This window comes from Xyrauchen texanus, chromosome 30 (genome assembly GCF_025860055.1).
Source record: "Xyrauchen texanus isolate HMW12.3.18 chromosome 30, RBS_HiC_50CHRs, whole genome shotgun sequence".
Lineage (NCBI taxonomy): Eukaryota > Metazoa > Chordata > Actinopteri > Cypriniformes > Catostomidae > Xyrauchen > Xyrauchen texanus.
This window is the reverse complement of record NC_068305.1, coordinates 32,267,521-32,291,352: the sequence shown is the minus strand read 5'-3', so window position 1 is coordinate 32,291,352 and position 23,832 is coordinate 32,267,521. Positions and strand designations below refer to the sequence as shown.

At 35.4% G+C, this 23,832-nt stretch overlaps 2 protein-coding genes across 13 annotated transcripts in view; both read right to left on the bottom strand.

Moving 5' to 3' along the window:
• LOC127624195 (adhesion G-protein coupled receptor G6-like) overlaps positions 1-12,067 on the bottom strand; it is a 57,467-nt gene extending 45,400 nt beyond the window's left edge. For all 12 annotated transcript variants that reach the window (XR_007968127.1, XM_052098902.1, XM_052098903.1 and 9 more), the window contains exons 1-2: positions 11,827-12,067; positions 4,204-4,292 (exon numbers count right to left, since the gene is read on the bottom strand). Coding sequence is in view for 11 of the 12 variants with exons in the window: in XM_052098902.1 (XP_051954862.1) it covers positions 4,204-4,292; positions 11,827-11,828 (91 nt within the window). In the remaining variant the exon portion in view is untranslated. The remainder of the gene's footprint in view (positions 1-4,203; positions 4,293-11,826) is intronic.
• A 1,520-nt stretch (positions 12,068-13,587) lies between these two features.
• The window catches only part of LOC127624162 (vacuolar protein sorting-associated protein VTA1 homolog), a 47,201-nt gene continuing 36,956 nt past the window's right edge, over positions 13,588-23,832 (bottom strand). The window contains exons 6-8 of the mRNA XM_052098849.1: positions 18,769-18,951; positions 17,560-17,637; positions 13,588-15,481 (exon numbers count right to left, since the gene is read on the bottom strand). Of these exons, the coding sequence (XP_051954809.1) occupies positions 15,336-15,481; positions 17,560-17,637; positions 18,769-18,951 (407 nt within the window). The 3' untranslated portion in view covers positions 13,588-15,335. The remainder of the gene's footprint in view (positions 15,482-17,559; positions 17,638-18,768; positions 18,952-23,832) is intronic.

Sequence of the window (23,832 nt, the reverse complement as noted above, 5' to 3'; positions counted from 1 at the left end):
TAATTATTCCCTCATTTCTGGAGTGTTCCACTGTCATCATCTCAAACTCCAGATCCAGAAGAACCTGCAGTATTCTTATTCATGTTAGGACAGAAAAAGGCTGATTTTATGGGATTTGGGCACTGTCGTGAAGTGACTGCTGATGAAGTGAAGGTCAATGAAAGAATATTTGATTACACAGATGAAAAGGACAGCGTTGATGTGAATATGTCCTTTTAGAATAAGGCAGCTTTGGAAAGATGCCAAAGGATGGAATGTCAGATACATCTAGGGCTAAAAAGACCTGCATGATTAAACCTAGCCCTTTCAGCTGCACCACATTTTTTAGATGCTTTAATCCTCAAGTTGTTTGTTTCTCTCACTTTCCTAGCAGATCACATGTTGTCTACTGTACTGTATGTGTTCTTCGTTCATCTGACATGGGTTGCTAACTGCTTAAATTGCATATCCAAAAATGAAAATTCTGTTTTTATTTACTCACTCGTCTCATGTTGTTCCAAAAATGTATGCTGTTATGTTTTTCAGTGGAGCAAAAAAGCTAAATCTTTTAAGAATATTTATGCAGTTCTTTCCCATAAAGTGACAGTTCATAGTCACCACGTCTGTCAAGCTTTATGGTGTTTTTTGTCCTTTTTGGAGCTTGACAGACATGGTCACTATGGACTATCATGGTAAAGAAAGAACAATGTAAATATTCTTCAAAATGCATCCTGATCTAATTAAAATAACGTGATTGTGGCGGTTGAAATAGCTAAAGCAACTCTATGACATTTTCAATTCCCATACTTTGCTGGACTCATACCGGGGTCCTCTGATGTCCCAAGTACAACACGCTATTAACTGAGCTACCGCACAATATGGTTGTATTTGAATAAGCTTTTAGATGTATTTGATTAACTGAATAATATAGCAGACTCAAAAACGACTATGTGAGTCCCTTTGAAAAATTCACAGAATAAGTTAATAATTTTATATGTTGTTTAAATTGAATCATATTGATTGAGTTGTAAGACAAGAGTAAGATGTTAGGCTTAAAACAGACAATACTTTAGAATTTAAATATAGTGGTCACAGTGGCTAAGACGCATAGTGCAAGAAAGAGCTATTAATAAGACGTAGCTCTTTTCCACATAATAATGTATGCTATTAAAGATCTACTACTATAAATGTTTTCTCAGGTGATGCTATAGTTTATTAGCATGGTTTGCAGTTTTAAAGATATTGAGGGAGGGCAGATCATTACGGGCACTGTATAGTAAACAGACAAAGATAATTCTCCACATTGCATTGATGTAATAACTTTACAAACGTTTGATCAAGAGCTAAAATTTAGTGTTATATAAATACAGACAAAACTGTGGTCATATTAAATAACCTCTAGCAATGATTTAATGTTAGTAATTTAGGAGTACTAACAATAATAAATCAAAGAAAGATAATATCTTACCATTTTTGCGAGGTAAAAAATAAGGAATCCTGTATATCTGACTTTTAGTATAAAGAGAAGTTTGTTGAAATTATTTAAAAGTTACGAAGGAAGGAAGCTTGCAATTTGTTAGCGTCAGCAGGCAAGATCAAGTTAGCTAAAATTACACAGATCAGTCCTTATGGCACTATATTTCACATGCTTTGCAGTAAGCTTACCTGTCCAATAAGAAGAACGCCAATTCAGGGTCTGTATTGATCCCCAAAATCTGTTTTGATCCCCAAAACCAAATGAAGGTCCCTCCAGGAATCAAATGCCCTGCCGATGTTCACTCTAGTTTTCGCTCGACCATGATCACATTCCCGCTTAGCCAGGTGGGATTCAGTAGATACATTTATTTATAAAACTTTTTGGCTTACTCTGAGTTTGTGTAGGAGTCGGTATTATGCTGGGAGACGGACGTTTGCTGGATTCCATCTCTAAGGTAACGTTATCTAGTGTGGCAGACTGTCTGTTGATGCAGAAGAGAAGCTATTACTGAGGCGAGGCTCTCGGAGCATGCATAAATGTCACATCCTTTGGATTTTCCCCGCAAAAGCGACCCACTACCTTTGCATGAAAACCAGTTTACAGGCTTTAATAGACAACCTAGGATGTCTGGGAAGGGCTAATTATTTCACAAATTGCATTAAAAGCCTTTCACACATTGGCAAATAAATGCGAATACTACATGAAAATTGTTACATACTTCACCTTTAATTGAAACAATCGCTTTAACTATGTGTCAAACATCAAATATCTTCTTTTAAAAGCACTTTTCCACGTGCCTTTTTTTTTTTTTTTAACACTGAAGAGTTGTTCTACAAAGATCCAGTGGGAAAAGAGTTTAAACACTACAGACACACCCAAGAGTAGAACAAAAGTGTGCATGGCTAACGAAGGCCAGAGCACGGTCAAAAATAAGGGTTTTCCTAGAACAAACAAACTGTATGACATCCTGTGTGTACATTTGCAGTTTCAATGTGAAAACAAACAACAAATGCGTACTATGGAATTATGCACAAAGGGTTTGTTCCCTCTTATGTGCCATAATCGCATCTGGTTTTAATGGTAAACCTTCGCACAGGAACAGTAAAGATTCCATCTATGGCATCGGGTGTCTGTGGACGCTGTTTACACAATGTGACAAATCAGATGTAATCAACAAACTATTTAATCAAGAATTTTCCATGTTTGAGCAACATTTGATGTAGACTTGATTTAAATGAGGTCTGGAACGCCCCCAAGATAGGCACATTGTTCTGAAATCAAAATTAGATGGAAATTACTCTTGGCCGATCTATGCACCAAACATTATTTAATTATTTGTTTTCAGTGAGGCGTCAATTCAATTAAAAGTCATTATTACAAAAGACTCCTAGTTCCCTTGGTTGTCTATCGCTCAAACGATTAACGCACTTTAGAAGCTTCACTGATTCAGACTCCCAGCATTAAAATGATCTTTGCTCTAAACCATTTCTGACAGGCAGCCAAGGGCTGTAAACTTTACTTAGAACAATATAACAGTACATACAACTCAGGCAAGCAATGGTATGTGACTAATATTAAAAAGACACATGCTTTTCATATGCTGACGGAGAACTTAAACGATTCGGCAACAACAAAATGATTAACGATTCAAGAGGTCAGTTTAAGACATGATGTTTTTAAGTGATAGTCCAGCCAAATATGAAAATTCTGTCATCATTTACTGTCGATATATGACTTTTTTTCTTTTTAGAAGAACAAAAAAGGCAATGTTAGCCTTTAAGTCACCATTCACATTAATTGCATAGAAGAAATATGCAATCAAAGTGAATGGCAACTGAGGCTTTCAGTCCCTAACGTTCTGCCTAAAATTTCCATGATGACAGAATTTTCATTTTTGGCAGAACTATCCCTTTAATAACTCAATCTCAGAGGGGAGCTGTCATTACAACGATTACGTCAGCTTTATAAAAATCACTAAAAAAGGTTTTGGATAACGACTGCCCTAAACACAGAAGCAGGCATGGTAAACAGTTTAGACAGGCAATGCATGTTGTGAGACCACTGAAAGACCTTGCAAGATCTCAAATCTCTCCCTTGGTTACAGTTTTAACTGTATGCAGCCTATGAAAACCTTTAACATCTTTCTTCAATGCGCTCATTTTAGCATGAGGTAAATCTGCACAACTATATGATTTATTTGGACTAAGATGTAAGTTGTTTCTTCGTTTAATTCGTCAATTTACACTGATAGCATTGCTAGCACAATGCTCTATCAGTTAAGCAACAGAAACACGAAAAAAAAAATTTCTTGTATATTCTGTCTTCGCAAGAGTTTAAATGGCTCTATGAATGCTGTGTTGAACTATGTTCTTTTATGACTTTGCTGCTTATAAGCAAACATACTGCAAAATCAACAAACAGCATGCAATGAATAAAGATGAAATGTAAGAAGAAATGTAACTATATTCTGTTCTAAACTTGAGGAGGTTTTAAAGGAAGGTTTGAGACATAAACACACATAAATGAAAAAGAGAACAACTGAAATAAGCCAAGAAGTAAATGAAAGGGATGAGAAATTAAATAGTGCGAAAGAAGTGAATTAATGAGATGGAGGCAATGTTGATTAGCTTGATGAGTACCATTTACAGTACATACATAATAGATCATGAGAACAGTAGTTTATATTTCCACAGGCCAGACTATTTGCAAAATAATATTTTGTATTAATAGGTGTACTGCTCCTTTACCTGAAGTCGGAAGGCACATCAGCAGCAGGGTAACAGGGAGAATCTTCAGGCACTTCCATCTCCACCACCTACTACTGATGAAAGAAACCCTGCCAACCAAATTGAGCAAATTAAATTTGGAAAAGCAAAAACACAATTTCATACTTCACAATTTAATACTAATCTGCTATTTAGTATTGTAAAAATGTAAGAAAACCACAAGTTCACACTGGGATTAGAGGTTTCATTAAATTGATTGTAGTTAAGGCTGGGATTGAAATTTTTGCGCAACTGATGTTGAAAACACACATTACGTTTCATTTACAGAAATTGCACCAAAATGAGCAGCATGCAATTTTGCATCTCATTACTCATAGTCATTACTGTGAAAAAATTAGTATACAGCTACTGGCATAAACTTTCTTTCTCACACCTAAGAGCACAAAATTTGTATTCATTCTGATGTGTCTAATTTAGGAGAACTTTTTAAATTAATAAAGTTTTAAATTATGTATTTGTGGCATGCAAACAACCCTTTTTTCTTCTTCTCAAAAGAGTGACAACAGCAACACAAAATGTCACTTTACATTCGAACTAATCATTCCATGTCAGACATAATAAGTTATAAAAAATCATGGATGGTGAGGTTTATGCAACAACTCCAAAAGGGTACCATTTACAAAGCATAACTTGACATGAAGGCAAAACAGAAACTGAGAAATGTTTGCCAATCATAAGAGAGTCATCTAGGGTTTATTTACCGCAACAACTGTACTCAGTGTGTTATCTGTTACATAAATGCATGTTGTTGCTTTGAAGCCATTTGTGTATAATTAGAGTATTGTTTATGGCACATGCATGCAAGGGAAATAAATATCTAAGCTGCCAGTGCTAAGGTAAACAAAGAAATACCTTCCATGAAAATCAATGTACAGTATATAAATATCAATATACAGTATATTACAGAGAAAATGCAAATACTAAACAACTCTCTTTTTCATTCTAGAGTGCCTTTTCAAAGTCTTAAACAAGAGTTTTGTATAACACCCTACAATTCGCAAACTCTCAAATGCTTTTCCATTTTCACATTGCAAAAGGTGTGGTTTTCAAAGTAAAGGCGGATACTCATATTATCCAAAACATGGACCTTAAAAGTAGTGACTGTCCTCAAAAACGGTTCTTGTACCAGAATGGATTACAATGTTGGCACTTCAAATCTAAAGTATAATGGACTGTATGGAGCGTTGCCCAGGTGTTCTCATTCTTTCATAAGAAAGAGTCTGCTGTTCTTTCAGAAGCAGGTGACTTAACAGCATCTACTGCGTCATAGTCTTCATATTTTGAATGGTACTGCAAGTCACTTAGAACTTTCAGTCTGCATGTAGCACAACAAAAGTTAACCTTCAATTGCTATCAACTCATTACAGCACAATGTTGTAATCTTCTTTGTTGAATTGCAGTAATGGTTTGCAAGAGAGAGCAAATTGAATTCAAATTCTGAGAAAATGTTACAATTATTTTGCAAGCTGCAATTACATCAATGGAAATTTTAGAGTGTTTACTGAGGAGAGAAGTGGGAAGAAAATACACAACACTTAAAAATAATTATTTTACAATAGTTTTTCAAGTACCTTAGGTTCAGCAAAGAGTCCTACTTTTGCTGCCTGATATCATTAATATTAGTAACATTTAAACATACATGTTTGTTGAATTTTGAAAAGGAAACCAACACAGGTTGACTGTTACAGCGGGGTGATGGCGCTGTGGCGGATGGAGACGAAGATCATTGAATTAAAGGCTTGAATTTGGGTCCGTTCTTCACAGAAAGCAGTCTGAAGATTTGGATTATAGCTAACAAATGTATGGACTAATTTTATTATTGTTTTATGGTGCTTTTTGTGGTTTATTTTGTTTTTTGGTATATTCTGAAAACTCCTTTTGTGTCCCATGACAAACGAAAATAAAATGTAATGCTTAATAAAATATTTAACGATTACAGAGATTTTTTAAATTTTAACATTTTAAAGTTTATTCTTGGTTATAGTGATATAATTTTAAAAACTTTGTATAGGGCTGCAGAAATCACACAGAACTGAATGAAACCATTAAAATGTCATATAATGTCAACTGCGTTAAATAAATGTGATGGCATTTAACAAACACATTTAACAGTACATGCAAACATTTGTACATTTCCATAGGTTTTAATACAGAAATTATGATGTTTAGATACTGTCAATATGTCAATAATGTACGTTTCAGTGTCTATGCAAACATAAGAGCATGTAAGTTTGCTAGTACCAGACTTTACCAATTACGAATGTTGCCTTTTGTCAACAACCATTTTTCGCTGTATAAGGTTTCTGAATTGCCTATAGTTAAGCAGGTAAGCGTAAGCGAAAAAGTAAGCAAAAAATACCCAGATCACCCATTATTTCTGGTGCAATTCTGAAGTGCAGAACGACTGGACACATTCCTAATCCATAAAACCCCAGGAGCTGAGAAGACGTCACGTTCAAAACGCAGTTCCCCATTGTTTGTTTTTTTAAATACAGCGAGTCATGCTTTTCTCAACTGTAGTTAAAGTTGTTCTTTGTGCTTCAATGGTGCTTGTTTAACAAAACCAGACTAAATTATGATCGCAGTTGTTGTTATTACGACATATATTCAGGTAACATGACAATACTCACATCCCTGAGTATGTCCAGAATCTATTCATATACTTACATGCATACCTAAAGAATGTTAATTTTTACCAGCCGAGTAGTGCATCCTTCATCAAATACTGTACATAAATACTACAGTACATGATTTTGAATGTGGAGTAAATGCTCGATGCTAGATCAGCAAATTGGTTTCTTGGTTCTTTAAAGCACAAGTACATAGATACTTTCTAAAATAACTAGAGAACAAAGTGCTTTAAAGCTTTATGTAATGCTTTATGTCTTTTAAAGTATTCTGTGGTAAACCCCTTTTTGGTAGTAAGTGGAATCAAACCATGCTTCAAATCATCCCGTGACAAGTCATAGTAACAAGATGGCAGAATCCTCTTGTAAAAATTGTATGAGATGGCTATAAAAACATACAATGTTTATTACAACAAGTTTAACCTCTAACCTAACCATAACGTCTAACCCCTTATTCAAACAATTAATGCCATACTTGCCATTTGCATTGCATATATAGATATGTAATAAGTAGCCAACTTTTTCCACTGATGTTTCATTATTTAAAATAAAGTGTTGGATAGAAGGCCAGCTCAAATTTTATGCCTGTATTTTATCTTATGTTTGTTGATTGGTTGGTCTCTATGGAAATAAAAGTCATATAAAATACCTTTTGGATTTGCCATCTCATACGAATTAATATTAAGTCATGAGATTGTTCTTGAAACCCTAATTTTTAAGAATGAAGGTTCAAAGCATATAGCACTAAGCCACACATTAATCTCAGCGAAATAAATCCACTGTATCTGTGACCTTTCACTAAGAATCACAATAAGACATCTAAAATCTGCAACTGGATAATAACAAACAACTATAAGCTCTGGTCTGAAATCTGCTTCCAAGAAGGCACAATTTGGTGAGCCATTATTCCATTCATGGAAAAGGAAGATTCCAGCGGGAGATGGCAACCACTAGAGACCTCATAAGTTATTTAGCTGAAGACATTATTTGTTTAATTGGACATTGTTCCTCTGCGTTCAAATTACTGTGATCTTCATTATAACAAATGGATGGAAAAATTCCCTCATCTAAGACTTGAGTATGTTATAATGAGATCAACGCAATGCTTAATTTGATACTATGGTTAATAACACCTAAGTCTATAACATTTTGTTGCCAAGACTTGCCAAGTGTGTGAAGTTACAAGACCTATGTGAGCTCCAAAGATCTTGTTTCATTCCAACTATCATTGTTGAGGAACTCAAGTGAGTAAGATAAAGAGCAAGCTCTTTTCTCAACCCACAGTGCAGTGCAGTGAAGGCAGAATCAGCCAGCAGCACAATAGCTACAGCTCTGAAGTCATATTTTATTAAACAACCACAAACACGCCATCCATCGCATTAATCAAAAGGCAACAATGGTGGAGTCAAACATATTAAAAGGCATATTATCCCTTTAAAAGAGGCTATCGCACTTTGCAGGATTAGGAAATCAACTAATCTGTCATTTTGTTTGTTTGATCTGTAAAGCACTTTGTGTCAACTTCTGTTTTTTAAATGTGCTCTATAAATAAAGGTTGACTTGACTTGACTCGACTAATCTGAAAGGAATTCAAAGAAAACACCCAGAAATAAATCATAATAACAAATTTGAATCTTTCTACATATTTTCAAAACTTTCTGCAAAGTTATTTAATACCGCATTAAAATCATCTCTGTTAAGTATTTTTTTCTTGTCACTAAAATTAGAATAAGGTCATTTATATTAGCCATTCTATAATATTCATGTAATACATGACATTATAGAAAATATGAATGTTATTCAGTGTGTTCCCCTAAGAATATGTAAAGACACATGAATAAGGGGTCAGCGACTCAAAGGACCATGCAAACAGCATAAAGAACTTGATTCATCATGGCAAAAAAAAAAAAAAGAATGTGAAAGACAGAAACATTGCATTCTAGTATTCAAATCTAATTTAAGTCCAAGAATCCAGGAAAAAACATGATGCAAAATATAACAGAAATTATTTAAAATATACACTGATGGCCAAATGTTTGGAATACTGTACAGATTTTTCTCATTTGGAAAGAAATTTGTACTTTTAATCACCAAAGCAGCATTCAACTGATCACAATGTATAGTCAGGACATTAATAGTGTGAAAAATTACTATTACAATTTGAAGAAAAAATGTGTTGTTCAGAACTTCTTAAACTACTTCAAAGAGTTCTCATCAAAAAATCCTCCACGTGCAGCAGTGACTTTGCAGATCCTTGGCATTCTAACTGTCAGTTTGTCCAGATACTCAGGTGACATTTCACCCCACATTTCCTGCAGCACTTGCCAGAGATGTGACTGTCTTGTCGGGCACTTCTCACTCAGCTTGCAGTCTAGCTGATCCCACAAATGCTCAATGGGGTTAAGATCCATAACACTCTTTTCCAATTATCTGTTGTCCAATGTCTGTGTTTCTTTGCCCAATCTGACCTTTTCTTTTTGTTTTTTGTTTTCAAAAGTGGCTTTTTCTTTGCAATTATTCCCATAAGGCCTACACCCCTGAGTCTTCTCTGTACTGTTATACATGAAACTGGTGTTGAGCGGATAGAGTCAGTTGAGGACATGTGAGGTGTCTATTTCTCAAACTAGAAACTCTAATGTACTTATCCTATTGTTTAGTTTTACATCTGGGCCTTCCATATCGCTTTCTGTCCTTGTTAGAGCCAGTTGTCCTTTGTTTTTGAAGACTGTAGTGTACAGTCTTCAAAAACAGTATGAAATCCTCAGTTTTTTGACAGTTCCAAGCAATTTATAGCCTTCATTCCTCAAAACAATGAATGACTGACGAGTTTCTAGAGAAAGATGTTTTCTTTTTGTTTTTTTGCCATTTTTGACCTAATTGCAGTCTATTGCATACTGTGGCAGCTCAAAACAAACACAACGTTAAGCTTCATTTAACAAACCAAATAGCTTTCAACTGTGTTTGATATAATGGCAAGTGATTTCTAGTACCAAATTAGCAATTTAGCATGATTACTCAAGGATAAGGTGTTGGAGTGATGGCTGCTGGAAATGGGGTCTGTCTAGATTTGATCAAAAAGTGACTTTTTCAAATAGTAATGGTACTGTTTTTTACATCAGTAAACCACCAATTTCCTTCCGAAACAGCAAAATCTGTACATTATTCCAAACTTTTGGCCACCAGTGTATATATACGTTCATATATATGTATATCTATATATATATATATATATATATATATATATATATATATATATATAATACAGTGTATATATATATATATACAGGGTTGGGAGGGTTACTTTTGAAATGTATTCCAAAACAGATTACAGAATACATGCTGTAAAATGTAATTTGTAACATATTCCGTTAGATTACTCAAGGTCAGTAACATATTCTAAATACTTTGGATTACTTCTTCAGCAATATTAGATTTCTTTTAGATTTGTTTCCACTTGTTTTGACTACAAAAACTACCACTACAGTAAGACAAATTTAAAAATACATTCTCTGAAAAGCCTAAATATCTTATCCAGTGTTGTTTCTAAAACAAGATTCATTAAATTGATCTTGTTTTCAGGATTTTTACAGGAAAACAATACAAAAATTATTATCAAGAATACGATTTTTGCCCTAATATCAAAAGGTATTCCTAGAAAAAAAAAATTATGATCCAATGTGACATTTCTTGATGAATAAATATGATTGTGTCTGGTAACATGTGCATGTAAAATGTCTAGAAATAGCATTTTAGATCAGCGTAAAGCTGACAATTTACACAAGGTTTATTTCTATTTCTTCCGCTTCAAACTCACTTCTCTGTCAGCTCGTATGAATGTAACACATTATAAGAAAGTGTTTCACCGCTGTTCAAATGCACTTTGGATTGCATCATTTATATGTATAAATGTTTTCCATCTGAAAGAACTAAATATTAAATGAAACAAATGACAATAAAATGCAAAGTAATCTCTTCAGTAATCAAAATACATTTTGAATGTAACAGTATTCTAATTACTAATGATTTAAATTATATCTGTAGTGGAATACAGTAACATATATTTTGTATTTTAAATACATAAACACATTACATGTGTTTTGTTACTCCCAAACCCTATAATGCTTATTGTTTCCAAGCCTAAAGGTTGAAGAATAAAGTACAGTTTTAGTACTTAAGACGGACTGACAAAGTACATTGAAATGTACATCAGCAGTTTTTAATCACTTCCCTAACTTCAGAGACACCACAGCTGTCAGCACTGCACAGGTAAATTGGGTTTTCATCATCCTTTCATTTTTCTGTGACATCAACTGAGCTCATCTCATCTAATGACATAAGAAATTCCACATTTAGCTACTTCCTGGTTCTGCTTTAAAACAAAGTAAGTTGCCTACATAGACAGTAGGTAGGAAGCTCAATAGGTTTTGATACGGTCTATAAAATGTTATATTTGAAGCTTAGACGATTTAAAGCATATTAGCTTTCCTATGTTCTTTGCGGGCAACTAAAAGTTCATAATGCAATTCCTCTGCTCATATAATTAATTGTAATGTGACACCAAATATGGGCACCTCCATATTTGACTGACCTGAGTAAAAAAGTAAGTAAAAATACAAAATAAACAAAGCACAAACTTGGCTCATAATAAGCACTTTCCATTTATGAGTTAATAACTTTGGAATATCAATGGTCATGATAAACAATTGAAATAATAAAATTAAAACAATACAGTATGTCCTTACTCTTTAATTTTAAAATAACGAGTTATTTTTAATACTAAAAGTCGACAGGTGTAGTTTGAACATTAAACACACTAATCTCGTGCCTTCAAATTGTATTGACCCGAAAATGAATGACAGTTTATTAACAGCGAAAGATAAACAAGGAAAACCAAAAGGTTTCTTTAGTTTAGCTATAGCCTGTAGGTGCCTAAAAAAAGTTTAAAAAGTAAACTTACATTATTTCATTGAAGTTCGTCTCTTTGAAGAACCATTATTCTCTTCAACACTTTGAACAACTTGAGAGAACTTTTAGAGGCAGCCCACCATTAACGCTCACGCGCTACGACACATTTGATCAAAAACACATTACCGTAGATACTTAAACTCGGTGTTATATCTATTTATGATGGGTGGACCTATTCTCCGAGCTGACAGATGCTGGATAAAGCGGTAACGCGAGTTTACTTGCCAAAACTGTGTCTGTCACGCCGCTGGAGGGAGTTCTCAGTAGAGCCCCACCCTTTCGTAAGAGAAGTGACTATTACACATTGTACATTGTTATTACACTTAATTACCATAGTAATAACAAATGATTAATTGCATGTAGCATACAGTATTTTTTATTTAAATGTTTATTTAGCCTAAATTCTTAATTATACATAAACATATTTCAAAACGCTATATTTGTGTGTATATACAGTTTTAGGCACTTGTGGAAAATGTAGCAAAGTAAGGATGTCTTCAAAACTAATGCCATAGTTTTCATTTCTCAATTATCGTCATACAAAATCCAGTAAACATAAAAACACATGTACAGTTTTTCTTGGTCGTTGGCAGAGAAAAAAGCTTCTTGGATAATTCGCCACAGGTCTTCTATCTATTTAGGTTGTCTCAATTACTTCGGTCTCTTCATGTAATCCCAGACTGACTTGATGTTCAGTGGGGGGCTCTGTGAGGGTCATGCCGGCTCCCTGTTCTTCTATTCTATTTGCAAAAGGAATGTTTGGGAGTCTAAATTTTATATTTCCTAATTTCCTACATTAAAGCTGAAGATATAAATAACTATTTTAAGAAAATGTTTATATATCTTATATTTGTAAGACTTTTGCACAGTAGGCACTTGTGAAAAACTGTCAAAGTGAGGATTTATAAAAAAAAAATTATGGCATAAATAGTTTTCATTAATCAATTAACATCATACAACCTGTAGTAAACAAAAAAAGAGCTAAATCAAAATTTGTTTCAAAACCAAACCTCTTAGACCTTTTTCTTGGTTGTTGGCAGATAGGATGTTCCAAGCTTTTTGGAGAATTTGCCAAAGTTTATTTTATTTATTTAGGCTGTCTCAATTGCATCTGTCTCTTCATGTAATCTCAGACTGACTCAATGTTTTCTGTGAGGACCATGGCATCTGTTGCAGGGCTCCTTGTTCTTCTATTCAAAACGTTTTGTTTATATAATAAAAAAAAAATGATTTATTAGCATAATTACAAAGAAATATTTTGTCCTCAGTCACCCATGTGGCTACTTTGTTTTCAAAGTCAAAGAAGATCTTTCAGTTAGATCTTCCTGCAAGTCAGATAACTGTATTTGCATATAGCCCTACCTCGGATATTACATTTGAACATTTAGGTCAAATAACATGCTCTAGAGTCTAAACAATTGTTTGCCACAAGTCCACGTGTAATGGGATGTTAATTTTGGTACGAAAACATAATTGCATGGTTTTATTTTTAGCTTACTTGGAACAAGAGCCTGGCTCTTTCTTTGAATCAGACAGAAAGTGTGTCCCTAGGGTTACTGTCTGTCTGTTAAGTCTTGATGTATTTTGGGTGTAGGTGTGTGAAACCGTACAAGAACCCGAATATAAAATGACATACATTTATTACAGGCTAGCTATATTCATATCAGTCATTATGATTAAACTGAGCTTTAAATTGACATGCATTATCGCCACAAGAAACTTGGCTGAGGATGACAATGTAAAACAATTAGAGCAAGGAAAAAAACACATTTGCTGGATCCAGATGCATGCTGTTTGCAAATGACTCATTATATTTTTGTGTAATTCATGGTGAATTTTAATGATAATGCAGCATACAAGGTGGTCATCTAGTTTACATCACAGCGTATCGGTTTCTCTCATGTTGCGACAAAGACTGGGGCTGAGTCAATGGGGGAGGAGGGGCTGCTGCGAAAGGGAGTAGTGACTGAGAATAATTAACATATATCCTTCACATAACCTTTTAGTGTTCCGTGGAAGACATTCATAGTATCTGCAGTATATCCAGTTTTGGGTGAAATATTCATGTAATCCTTTTTTATTGTAGTACTTAAGTATGACAACTAGACTGATTTCATCAGTGATCAACTTGATGTGAATGAAGAAATTATCACCTTGAAATTCACATTAGCCCATTAAAGCGGCCACTTAACAAAAGAGTAAGACAAGTAGGATGGAAAATCCCAAATGATGTTGATTTGCATCCGCAATGAGGCAGGAAAATTATTCAGGCAAATGCAGATGCATGGATTGATAGTTTGGTCTACTTCCAGATAAGTGCAATGCCCTTTCTATTACACTTCAGGCTAAAAACAGGCCATGGTGGAAAACAATGACCATACCACTGCTAATTCAAACATAAGCTGCACTGGTTGAGCAGAAAACAACAGGAATTATCTATTGTAATTAGTTATTTGTGAAAATGCACAATGATTGGACCAAGGTTTAATTTCTGCCAAAACTGGTTATGCACATTAAGATCCGAGTACTTATATCTCTATCACAGCGCATTTAATGTTTCTAGACCGAAAACAAATTACTTTTTAAGCCTCCTTAAAATGCAAAACGCACTTTTAGTTAAACCGGAGGAATACTACAGTGATACATTTCAAAGCGTGTTCTTAATTTAATTATAATCGTAGCAAGATCAAATGGCTTTGGTTTTGCATTGCTGAGGATTTGTTACAGGCTGTCAAAATAGAGGACAGTTGTTAAAACTATTCTAATCCTCTTTAATTTGAAGGTTCTAACAATAATGCTTATTGTTTACACAATGCCATGTGTGCACCCTGAAAACATTAGTATGTAATAACTACATATAAAGCTCAAAATAATATATGGAAGATAAATAAATCAGTATTGTTCTGGACCTTTATCATGAGTATTATTATAAAAGGAAAACATAGCAAATGAAAACGGATCAAACAAGATTTATTGTTGATTGAAATAACTAAATGGCAGAAAAAATTGTGAGTGTGATTATGCAAACTAACTGCAGAATCCTTCCACCTTAAGCATTTACATAGAAGGGAACTGAAAGGCAAAATGTCTCTGGACAACGTTAATGTTTCAAAGAGACTGAGGTAAGACACAAAAGTGCTTCTTTTATAGATATCTAAGGGACATGCTCCCATGTCCATGCATATCTAACCTAACTATGTGAAGCCAGAAAACGAACATTAAAACACCCTAAACCATGCATATTTGTGCACATATCATAATTTTAAAGCGTCTTTCACATGCACCTGATTTTTCAGTTTTGAATCTTTATCTTATCTGGCTCTTAATGAGCAGCTATTGACATCCAGTATGATAGAAACAGCTGTTGTATTGAGTGATGTGGGGGTGTCCTGTGGAGTGTCTCTTTTTGATACAGCTGAGGCTGGGGAAATGGCCTTTTTTAAGGTTCCTCAAGACCAGATCACTGATTAAGTGGCTTTGGAAGAGTGGGACACAATAGTCTCATTCTTTGCCAGTGGTTAATAGCTTGAGGGCCTTCTGCAGATTCTGGACAGCAGTGGTCACATCCTCGTACTGCAGTGCACTGCCTGCATATTTACAGTATTTCTGAGCCCGCGTATAGTCCTCTGGTGTGAGCCTCACGTCACCTGTAAAACAAAGTTAACATTCGCAAACTGATTTGAGAGAGTGGCTTACTGTATGTAAAGTGAGAAAATATTTGCATAACTTCCTGTTGAAATTTAAAAGAGCTTATTTCTTTTATCTGTAAACACAAATAGATATTAAACAAAATGAGTAAATAATGAAAATAAGCAGTGGGGAAAAAAAAGGAAAAAAAAAAGGCTCCATATTTCAGTACATGACACAAGGTAAAATATAGCATACATTTTGACTGTCCACTCTTACATTCTGTCTGTGCTACTTTTTAAATATTTAGTCTATGTACATATGCATCAGATGTACGTCTTTAGCCGTTACAACGTATCTTGCAGGTTTTACTTTGAAAAAGCACCTCTGTTTGTAGCGGTCTTTAGGTTGAGACATTTGCCATTGGGCATTTAAAATATTATAGTCACGGTACACAAATGCCTTTACCAAAATGTAAACTATGCTAGCTCTCACAATGATACTCTGAGTGACAGTCTGAGCTGAATTCATAAATGTAAGAGTGAAATAATTACCCAGACAGAGATGACCACCAAAGTACTTTTGAGCTTTCAAATCGCTAGATCCTGTCTCTACTCCGGTATTAATATTTAACCATAATACATTTTTGTTCTTTCATAAATGGCTTTGCTTGCACCTCGATTTCATAAAATCTACACAAACTAGGAGGACTATGGCCACAGAGCTGCCTTGATTGAGATGCTCGATTTCAGGAACAATTCAATAAGTGCTTACTGGTATGATCTGGCTATCATTTTGTGCGGTTGTGTTATTTTGCCCATAGGGAGGGAAATTTGGAGCTGAACATGCAATTGTGCTGAAAAGTTTTAATAGTAATCTGTATTTGAAAAACTTTAAACTGGTATGCAGTTATTCTTTGTTTGGTACAATGGCAAGGCAGAGCAGAAGACCCAGCAGTTTGTATGCAAGGTTTAGCCCTCTATACATGTTGTTTGAAGAGTACGTAATAATAATGCTGCCAAGTGCCAGTCCTTTGACAGAGGGATTTTGTTTGTTAACTGTAATGTATTTCCCAGATAGACTGTAATGACATCGTTCACCTTGGGACTTGTTGTATTTGTTAACAGGTTTGTTATTGTTTGGTGAAGGGAGAGCTGTTGTCTCAGGGGCATATCAGTAAATTGGAGTTGCTAGCTTGCTTGCTGGTATTTTTAATCACTGTCCTATACATACTGATCACCATAACCTACTGGGAAAAGAAGGAATTAAATTAGCTGGGATTCACGAAAGCTCCTATTAATGAGAAGGTCTGAAATCTTCAATTGGATCACAACTGAACCTGTGGCAAACGCACAAGAGAGAACCAGCATGTCCACACTATGAAATGCCTGCTCCTTTATTAACTGGACTGTAGGAAATTAAAAAAATATATGTGTATGCATATAAATGCACTTATAAATAGAGATGCACGGATCTAAAATATTGATGCAACATTGTGAGAAAAACAATTGCGAGATGTATTTTGTATAACTATTGGCAATTTGGCACAGCCCTGGTAGACAGATGTCAATTAACCAAAACAATATCAAACAAAACACTGTTTTCTACATATATGTAACAGGAGAAATTTAGTCTTGCACTGAAAATCTCAAAATTGTTCCAATTCTGAGCAATTGCAATTGTATTGGGCAGCCATTTTATATCAAATGACATCACTCAGGAGTCAAATTATTTAATTGGCAGACTGAATGCCAACACTTACTGTGGACACAATTTGCATTCATTCTTATTAAAGGTAAATTCAAGTGACAGTGGCCGGCAGTGAGGAAATTTCATGTTTTTCTATTCCATCTCACTATGTAAAGCAAAAATAATTGAATCTACTTCCCTTAAAGCCTTCATTTATTTAGAAAAGCCAGTGCAATGTCTGATTTTTCCTCTGGCTTTACGAGCAACAAAATGAGGTTCAGTATTTTGGTGAAATGAGGTTGTATCTTCTCTTTCAAGAGAAGGGGAAAGGGCAAGGTTTTGTTGTTTTTGCTGGGTTCAGTGAGATTGGATTTCAATGGAGAGCGGTTATCTTTGCAAAAAAGCATACCTTCCTGGGTATTGTTTAGTAGTGAAGGGTCGACCATTGGCATGCTACGTGGAACAGGCACTGGTTTGATGGGCTGTGCTGCTCAAAAACAGAGAAAGAGTTTATTAGATCATAACTGTGGATGGACTTTTGCATTTGCTTTAATGACTGTTGATGGAATACTGAAACGATGGACAAATTAAGAAATCAATTTTATTTTGGACTGCTAGAACTGATTTTGATTTAGAAGAGCCCAGCTAAAAGGCTGAGTCTCTTTTTAAGAAAGAATAAAAGCCACATTCATTGAAAAAAATGTATTTAGGTTTCAACAAGAGAGTCTGAGACTTGACATGGAGTCAAATAAAGATAAACTCTTTCTGTATGCTTTCCAGGTTTGAGAGTGAGAGCATGCCGTCCCTGATGAAAGTCTGTGATTGCACCTCTGGGAGCAATCAGAAGCTGGGCACTAATCACAGAGGACAGAAGTTGCAAGGGGAAGCGCCCACACGGTGGTACCAAGCTTGACTGTTATTTAAAATGTATAGGTGGGAAAACATCAAACCTGAACAGGAAATATATAGAGCCAAGACAAAATAGGGCTCAGTCCCAGCACTCTCTGAAATCTGTGCATTTGAGACAAGGGAACTGGGTTGTTATGAATGTCCCAGAGAAGTGTGTTTGAGTGATTAATGTGGTCATCTTTCAGATCTTTGGCTGCTATTTGAACAAATCAAGCAAATACCCAGTCTTAAAAAAAATAAATAAAAAAAAATCATAAGACAAGAGTCATTAAATGCATGGCTCTCCATGAACAGGCAACTGCACAAAAACATTGATAACGTTATTTCTAAGTACAAATACAATGGAAGCATGCAATATAGTACTAAGGCATTAATTCCATAATCTCAGGTAAAATTAGATGTGATGGCGACAGCACCTTTCCACCTTAGCTTAGCAAGTTAAATCTAGCTAAATCTAATTTATCATCATACAGTATTTTTTGTCATTTTCAAATTAATTTGAAAGAAATGGTTTAATTTCTTTCTTTTGATCACCGTAATCCATTTCCCTAAATCTTTCTTCATTTGACTAGAAATGCAATATTGGATTTTTCTGCAAATGAGAATGCAATGTTCTCCAATGTACCTCTATACAAGTTTACACTGGTATAGTTTACTTCCAAATTCCAAACCCAGAAATGTGAAAAAGGTCCATAGGGTGAATACTTACCTTCTGGAGGTGGAATCTCTGCAGGTGTATTTGCTGGGGCATGTGACCCTGGAGGTATCGGAATATTACTGAAATTGGACGTTGGGGGTTGGTTTGTTGGATGGCCGTGGAATGAGGGCTGGGATTGGGGTGGACCCTGAGGAGCTAGTGAAGGTTCACCACCCTCAGCACCAAATTCATCATCTACGTAAAGAAAAAAAGAAGCAGTTTAAGGTTTGTCTGTTTATCATAAATGGGCTTGTCAGAATGAAAACATCTGAAACTTCATTAGAAAGCCCTTCCATTGTAAGTACTGATAGAGAATTCAAAGTAATTCTAAATGAGGATTTCCTTCCTAGAACTGTGTTTTTCAACAACAAAATGAGCTCCAAAAAGCCTGTTGACAGCACTAATCAGGCTTTTCTGTTTTCTCACATAATCTCATACAGTTTATTAGAGGTCTGTTCAAACCATTATTTTCTCACATAATAATATCATGAATACAAATCACTGAACAGATTAGTCTCATTGCCAGGCAAATGACTGTTTCAGGGATTTAAAAATGGTTAAACACTTTAATGAAGTTGTTTAAATCTGTAAGCAATAGTACCACCACAATTTCATGCAGCCAAGGAGATACATGGCAGCAATGGGAAGCCACCCAGAACAAAATTCTATTGCTAAAAGAAGAAAATGATTTGGGAGAAATAACAATATAGCCATATACAATTGCGCAATAATTAAAAAGTTCCAATCAACTGGAGATCTTAAGAATCGGCCTGGAAGAGGACGGGTGTCTATATTGTCTCCACGCATTGTGAGGAGGATGGTTCAAGTGGCCAAAGAATCTCCAAGGATGACAGCTGGAGAATTTCAGAAATTAGTTGAGTCTTGGAGATTTTTTTTGTTTTTTTTTGTTTTTATATATATATATATATATATATATAAAAATCACCTACATCATCACAAGTTGTTTGGGAGGGTTTCAAGAAAAAAAGCCTCTGCTCTCATCCAACAACAAACTCAGGTGTCTTCAGTTTGCCAGACACTACTGAAATGGGTTTTATGGTCAGATGATACAGCTTTTTGGCAGCAAACACCAGAGATGGGTTTGGTGCACACAGAGATGAAGTAGTACCCAATGCCCATGGTTAAATGTGGTGCTGGATCATTAATGTTGTGGGGCTGTTATGCCAGAGGTCCTGGACATCTTGTTCGAATACATGGCATCATGGACTCGGTAATATACCAACAGATAAAAAAAAATCAAAACCTGGCTGCCTCTGCCAGAAAGCTTACAATGGGCCTTGGTTGGATCTTCCAGCAGGACAATGATCCAAAACAAACATTAAAATCAACACAAAAATGATTCGCTGACCACAAAATCAAGGTTCTACCATGGCCATCCCAGTCCCTTGACCTGAACTCCATAGAACACCTGTGTGGTGAACTGAAGAGGAGTCCACCAACATGGACCTCTGAAATTTAAGGATCTGTAGAGATTTTGTATGGAGGAATGTCTCAGATCCCTTGCCAGGTGTTCTCCAGCCTCACTAGACATTATAAGAGAAGACTCAGAGCTGTTATCTTGGCAAAGGGAGGCTGCAAAACCTATTGAATAAAAGGGTGGCAATAATTATGTCCGATGCATTTTGGAGAAAAATATTGATTTAATAATGATGTGTTGTTTCTATTGTTTTACTTCAATTAAAGATTAGATAATTTTTTTTTTAATGAAAGATCAAAAAGGATAAACAACGCAGATTTTTTTTTTCCACAACCTTTTTGCACATATTTACCAATGGTTATCTATTGTGCAAGTGACATTTGAATGATCTAATATGAGTCAGAAGCTAAATTTGTTGCTTAATATCTCATTTTAATGCTGTGCTTTGCCTCAAAACCTTGAACAAGATGATGAAAGCATTAATTACACATGGAACCAATATCAATCAATTGCAAGTTGAACCCTAAGACACCCCCAAAATAAGTGACAAATCTAAATTAATAAAGAGAAAAAAGAAAGAGCAAAAAAGGGAATTCCAAAAAACTGTGGCTGAGTTCTTCCATTTGAGATATTACAACAATCCCATATTCATAATGTTTCTGAAACCCATAGGTAGACTCTATTTTGCAAAAATATTACATTACAGTAAAACACAGTTTAGATGATATTAGCACCATCTATATTTGCCTACATTAGCAGGATTTAATAAGGTAAACTTCAATATACTGTAACATTCCTTCACTAGGAACAAGTTTGAAAAACATATTTCCAAATTTGGTTGATGCATAAATGTTTTGGATTTTTTTTGGTTTCTTTCCACAGACTTGTCGTGGGGGGTGGTTGGGGTATTTTCATTACCCACCGTGAAATAATAAGGGTGGGGTAAGTCAAATAAACATTCTAATCTTATGAAAATATGGCCTTGATCTGGTTTCTGCACAGCACTGCTTGATCCAAGCCAGATCAGGGGGATTCCTGGCTGATCCTGGAAGAGAAATTTGCTCTTGTATCGTTGCTGCTGTTAGATAGGGAGTTGTGACACAGGAACGGTGTAGACTCCATGAAGACCAAAGGCTGGCTCCCCAATTATAGTCTGACTGCTGACTATGCCAAGGCAAGTCCACACACAAAATTGCTTTGTGCTGCTATAGTGATGAGAGAGGTTGTGCTTACACTAAGATTCCACCACAAACTATGAAATACACCTCTTCTGTTATTAAGAGTCAGGATCTGCACACAGGGGCTGGATGAAGAGTTCAATTATGCATGAACACGCTGTGGCTCTTGAGGGTACTCTGAAAACAGGCTGAACATATGAAGCACTTCCTTTGGAGCAATGAGGGGAATAAATACCAGCATTGTGCAACATAAATTTGCAACAGAGAATCCACCTTGAACTGCTTATACCTAATGACTGAACTTGTAAACTTTGTTTAAAAATACATCAAAAAGTTTTCATAGATTTAAATCCTCAGAATTCTCCAAAAAGGCCTTTGGTTTCAAGTACAAACAGTGATTGAGGGGAAATCTGCACTGGCTCGAGCACATTCTGCATAAGTAAAGTCAACAAGAGGCTTAAGAGAAGCTTTCCGCCAATAAAAGCTCTTTATTTATTATTGATTTGTGCCAATGGCTGACATGAATTATGAAAAATGTCAACAGGTGTGCTCGATCTGACTCTTCTTCCAGCTATAAGACTGTGACCTACATTTAGTGCTAATTAGTGACAGGGAGTCAATGTATAAATTGCAAACAGATGCGAACAGAATGGGATGCAAGATGAAGTTCTTAGAATGTTGCAGTCATGTCATCTTGCAAACCATGGAGAGAGGAGCCATTTTTCATTATAGTGGTAATACTTTTGTGGAATAGTAACTTGTATACAATATGTATGCTGCTTTTGAGGAATATTGCAATATTATAGGTATTGAAATGGCAAAAACTATTCTAGCAGCAATCAGAACTATTATGGGTGAATTACTTTGCCTGGGCAAAGCACTGTATATACAGTGCCTTGCAAAAGTATTCAGACCACTAACCAATTATCTCATATTACTGAATTTCGAATGGTGTAATGAAATTCCATTCTGTTTGATATTTTACTTTAAAACACTGGAACTCAAAATCAAGTAACATTGGTTTTATGTTGGGAAATATTTAAAATAAAAATAAAAACTGAAATATCTTGCTTGCATAATTATTCAACCCCTGTGCTGTGGAAGCTGCCAGGTAACACCGATAAAAGAAATTGCCCTAACGAGGACAAAATTACTTAACCAATGGCATCCACCTGTGAATCATTAAAGTTGCAAACACATTTTCTGCATAAAAAAAACCCATTGTTGAAGGATTATTGGTCAGGCTGTGAATCTGAAGGAAAATGAAGACCAAAAGAGCATTCCACAGAAGTTAGAGATAAAGTTATAAAAATGCATAGATTAGGGAAAGGGTACAAAATAATATCCAAATTTTTGGATATTCCAGTGAGCACAGTTAGATCAATAATCAGGAAGTGGAAGCTGCAACAAACAACCCAGGCACAGCCAAGAAAATACTGTCCCTAAAAACTCAGCACTCCAACAAAAAGGACACTTAAATCACTTTGAAGGAGCTGCAGAATTCCTTGGCTGGGAGTGTAGTAATGGTGCACCATTCAACTATATCAAGAGCACTGTATAACGCTGGCCTGTATGGGAAGGTGGCAAGAAAGAAGCCTTTACTCAAAAAGTACCATTTGAAAGCACGTCTGAAGTTTGCCAGAAAGCATGTGAGTGACCCAGCTGCGATGTGGGAGAAGGTTTTGTGGTCAGATGAGACCAAGATAGAGCTTTTTAACCAAAACTCAAAGCACTGTGTGTGGCGCAAACCTAACGCTTACTATGCCTCAAGAGACACAATCCATACAGTGAAGTATGGTGTTGGTAGCATCATGCTGTGGGGATGCTTCTCATCAGCAGGGACTTGGCATCTTGTTAGAATTGAAGGAAGAATGGATGGAGCAAAATATAAGGAAATACTTCAAGAGAACCTGCTTCAGTCCGCTAAAAAACAGAAGCTTTGGTAGGAAATTCACCTTTCTGCATCACAACTATCACAAGCACAAGGCCAAAGCAGCATTGGAGTGGCTCAAGAACAAAAAAGATAAATGTCCTACAGTGGCCCAGTCAAAGTCCTGATCTCAATCCTATTGACATTCTGTGGCACTAGTTGAAAATCCACAAGCATCATCACCCAACCAACCTGAACAACCTGGAGCAAATCTGCCGAGAAGAATGGGCCAAAATCACTGTGTGCAAAGCTGGTATATATGTACCCCAAAAGACTTTGGTCTTACTGACGTTTTGTTAAACCAGTTAGTGCAGCAAAAGGTGGCTCAACCAAATATTAATTTGTTGCAAGCAAGATAGCAGTTTTTTTTATTTTTCATAAAAATATTTCCCCACAAAAAAACTAGATCACCTTACAATTATTGATTTTGAGTTTCAGAATTTTAAAATAAAACATCAATTAGAATGAAATTTCAGTGTACCATTTGTAATTCGGTAATATGAGAGAATTGGTCAGGGGTTTGAATACTT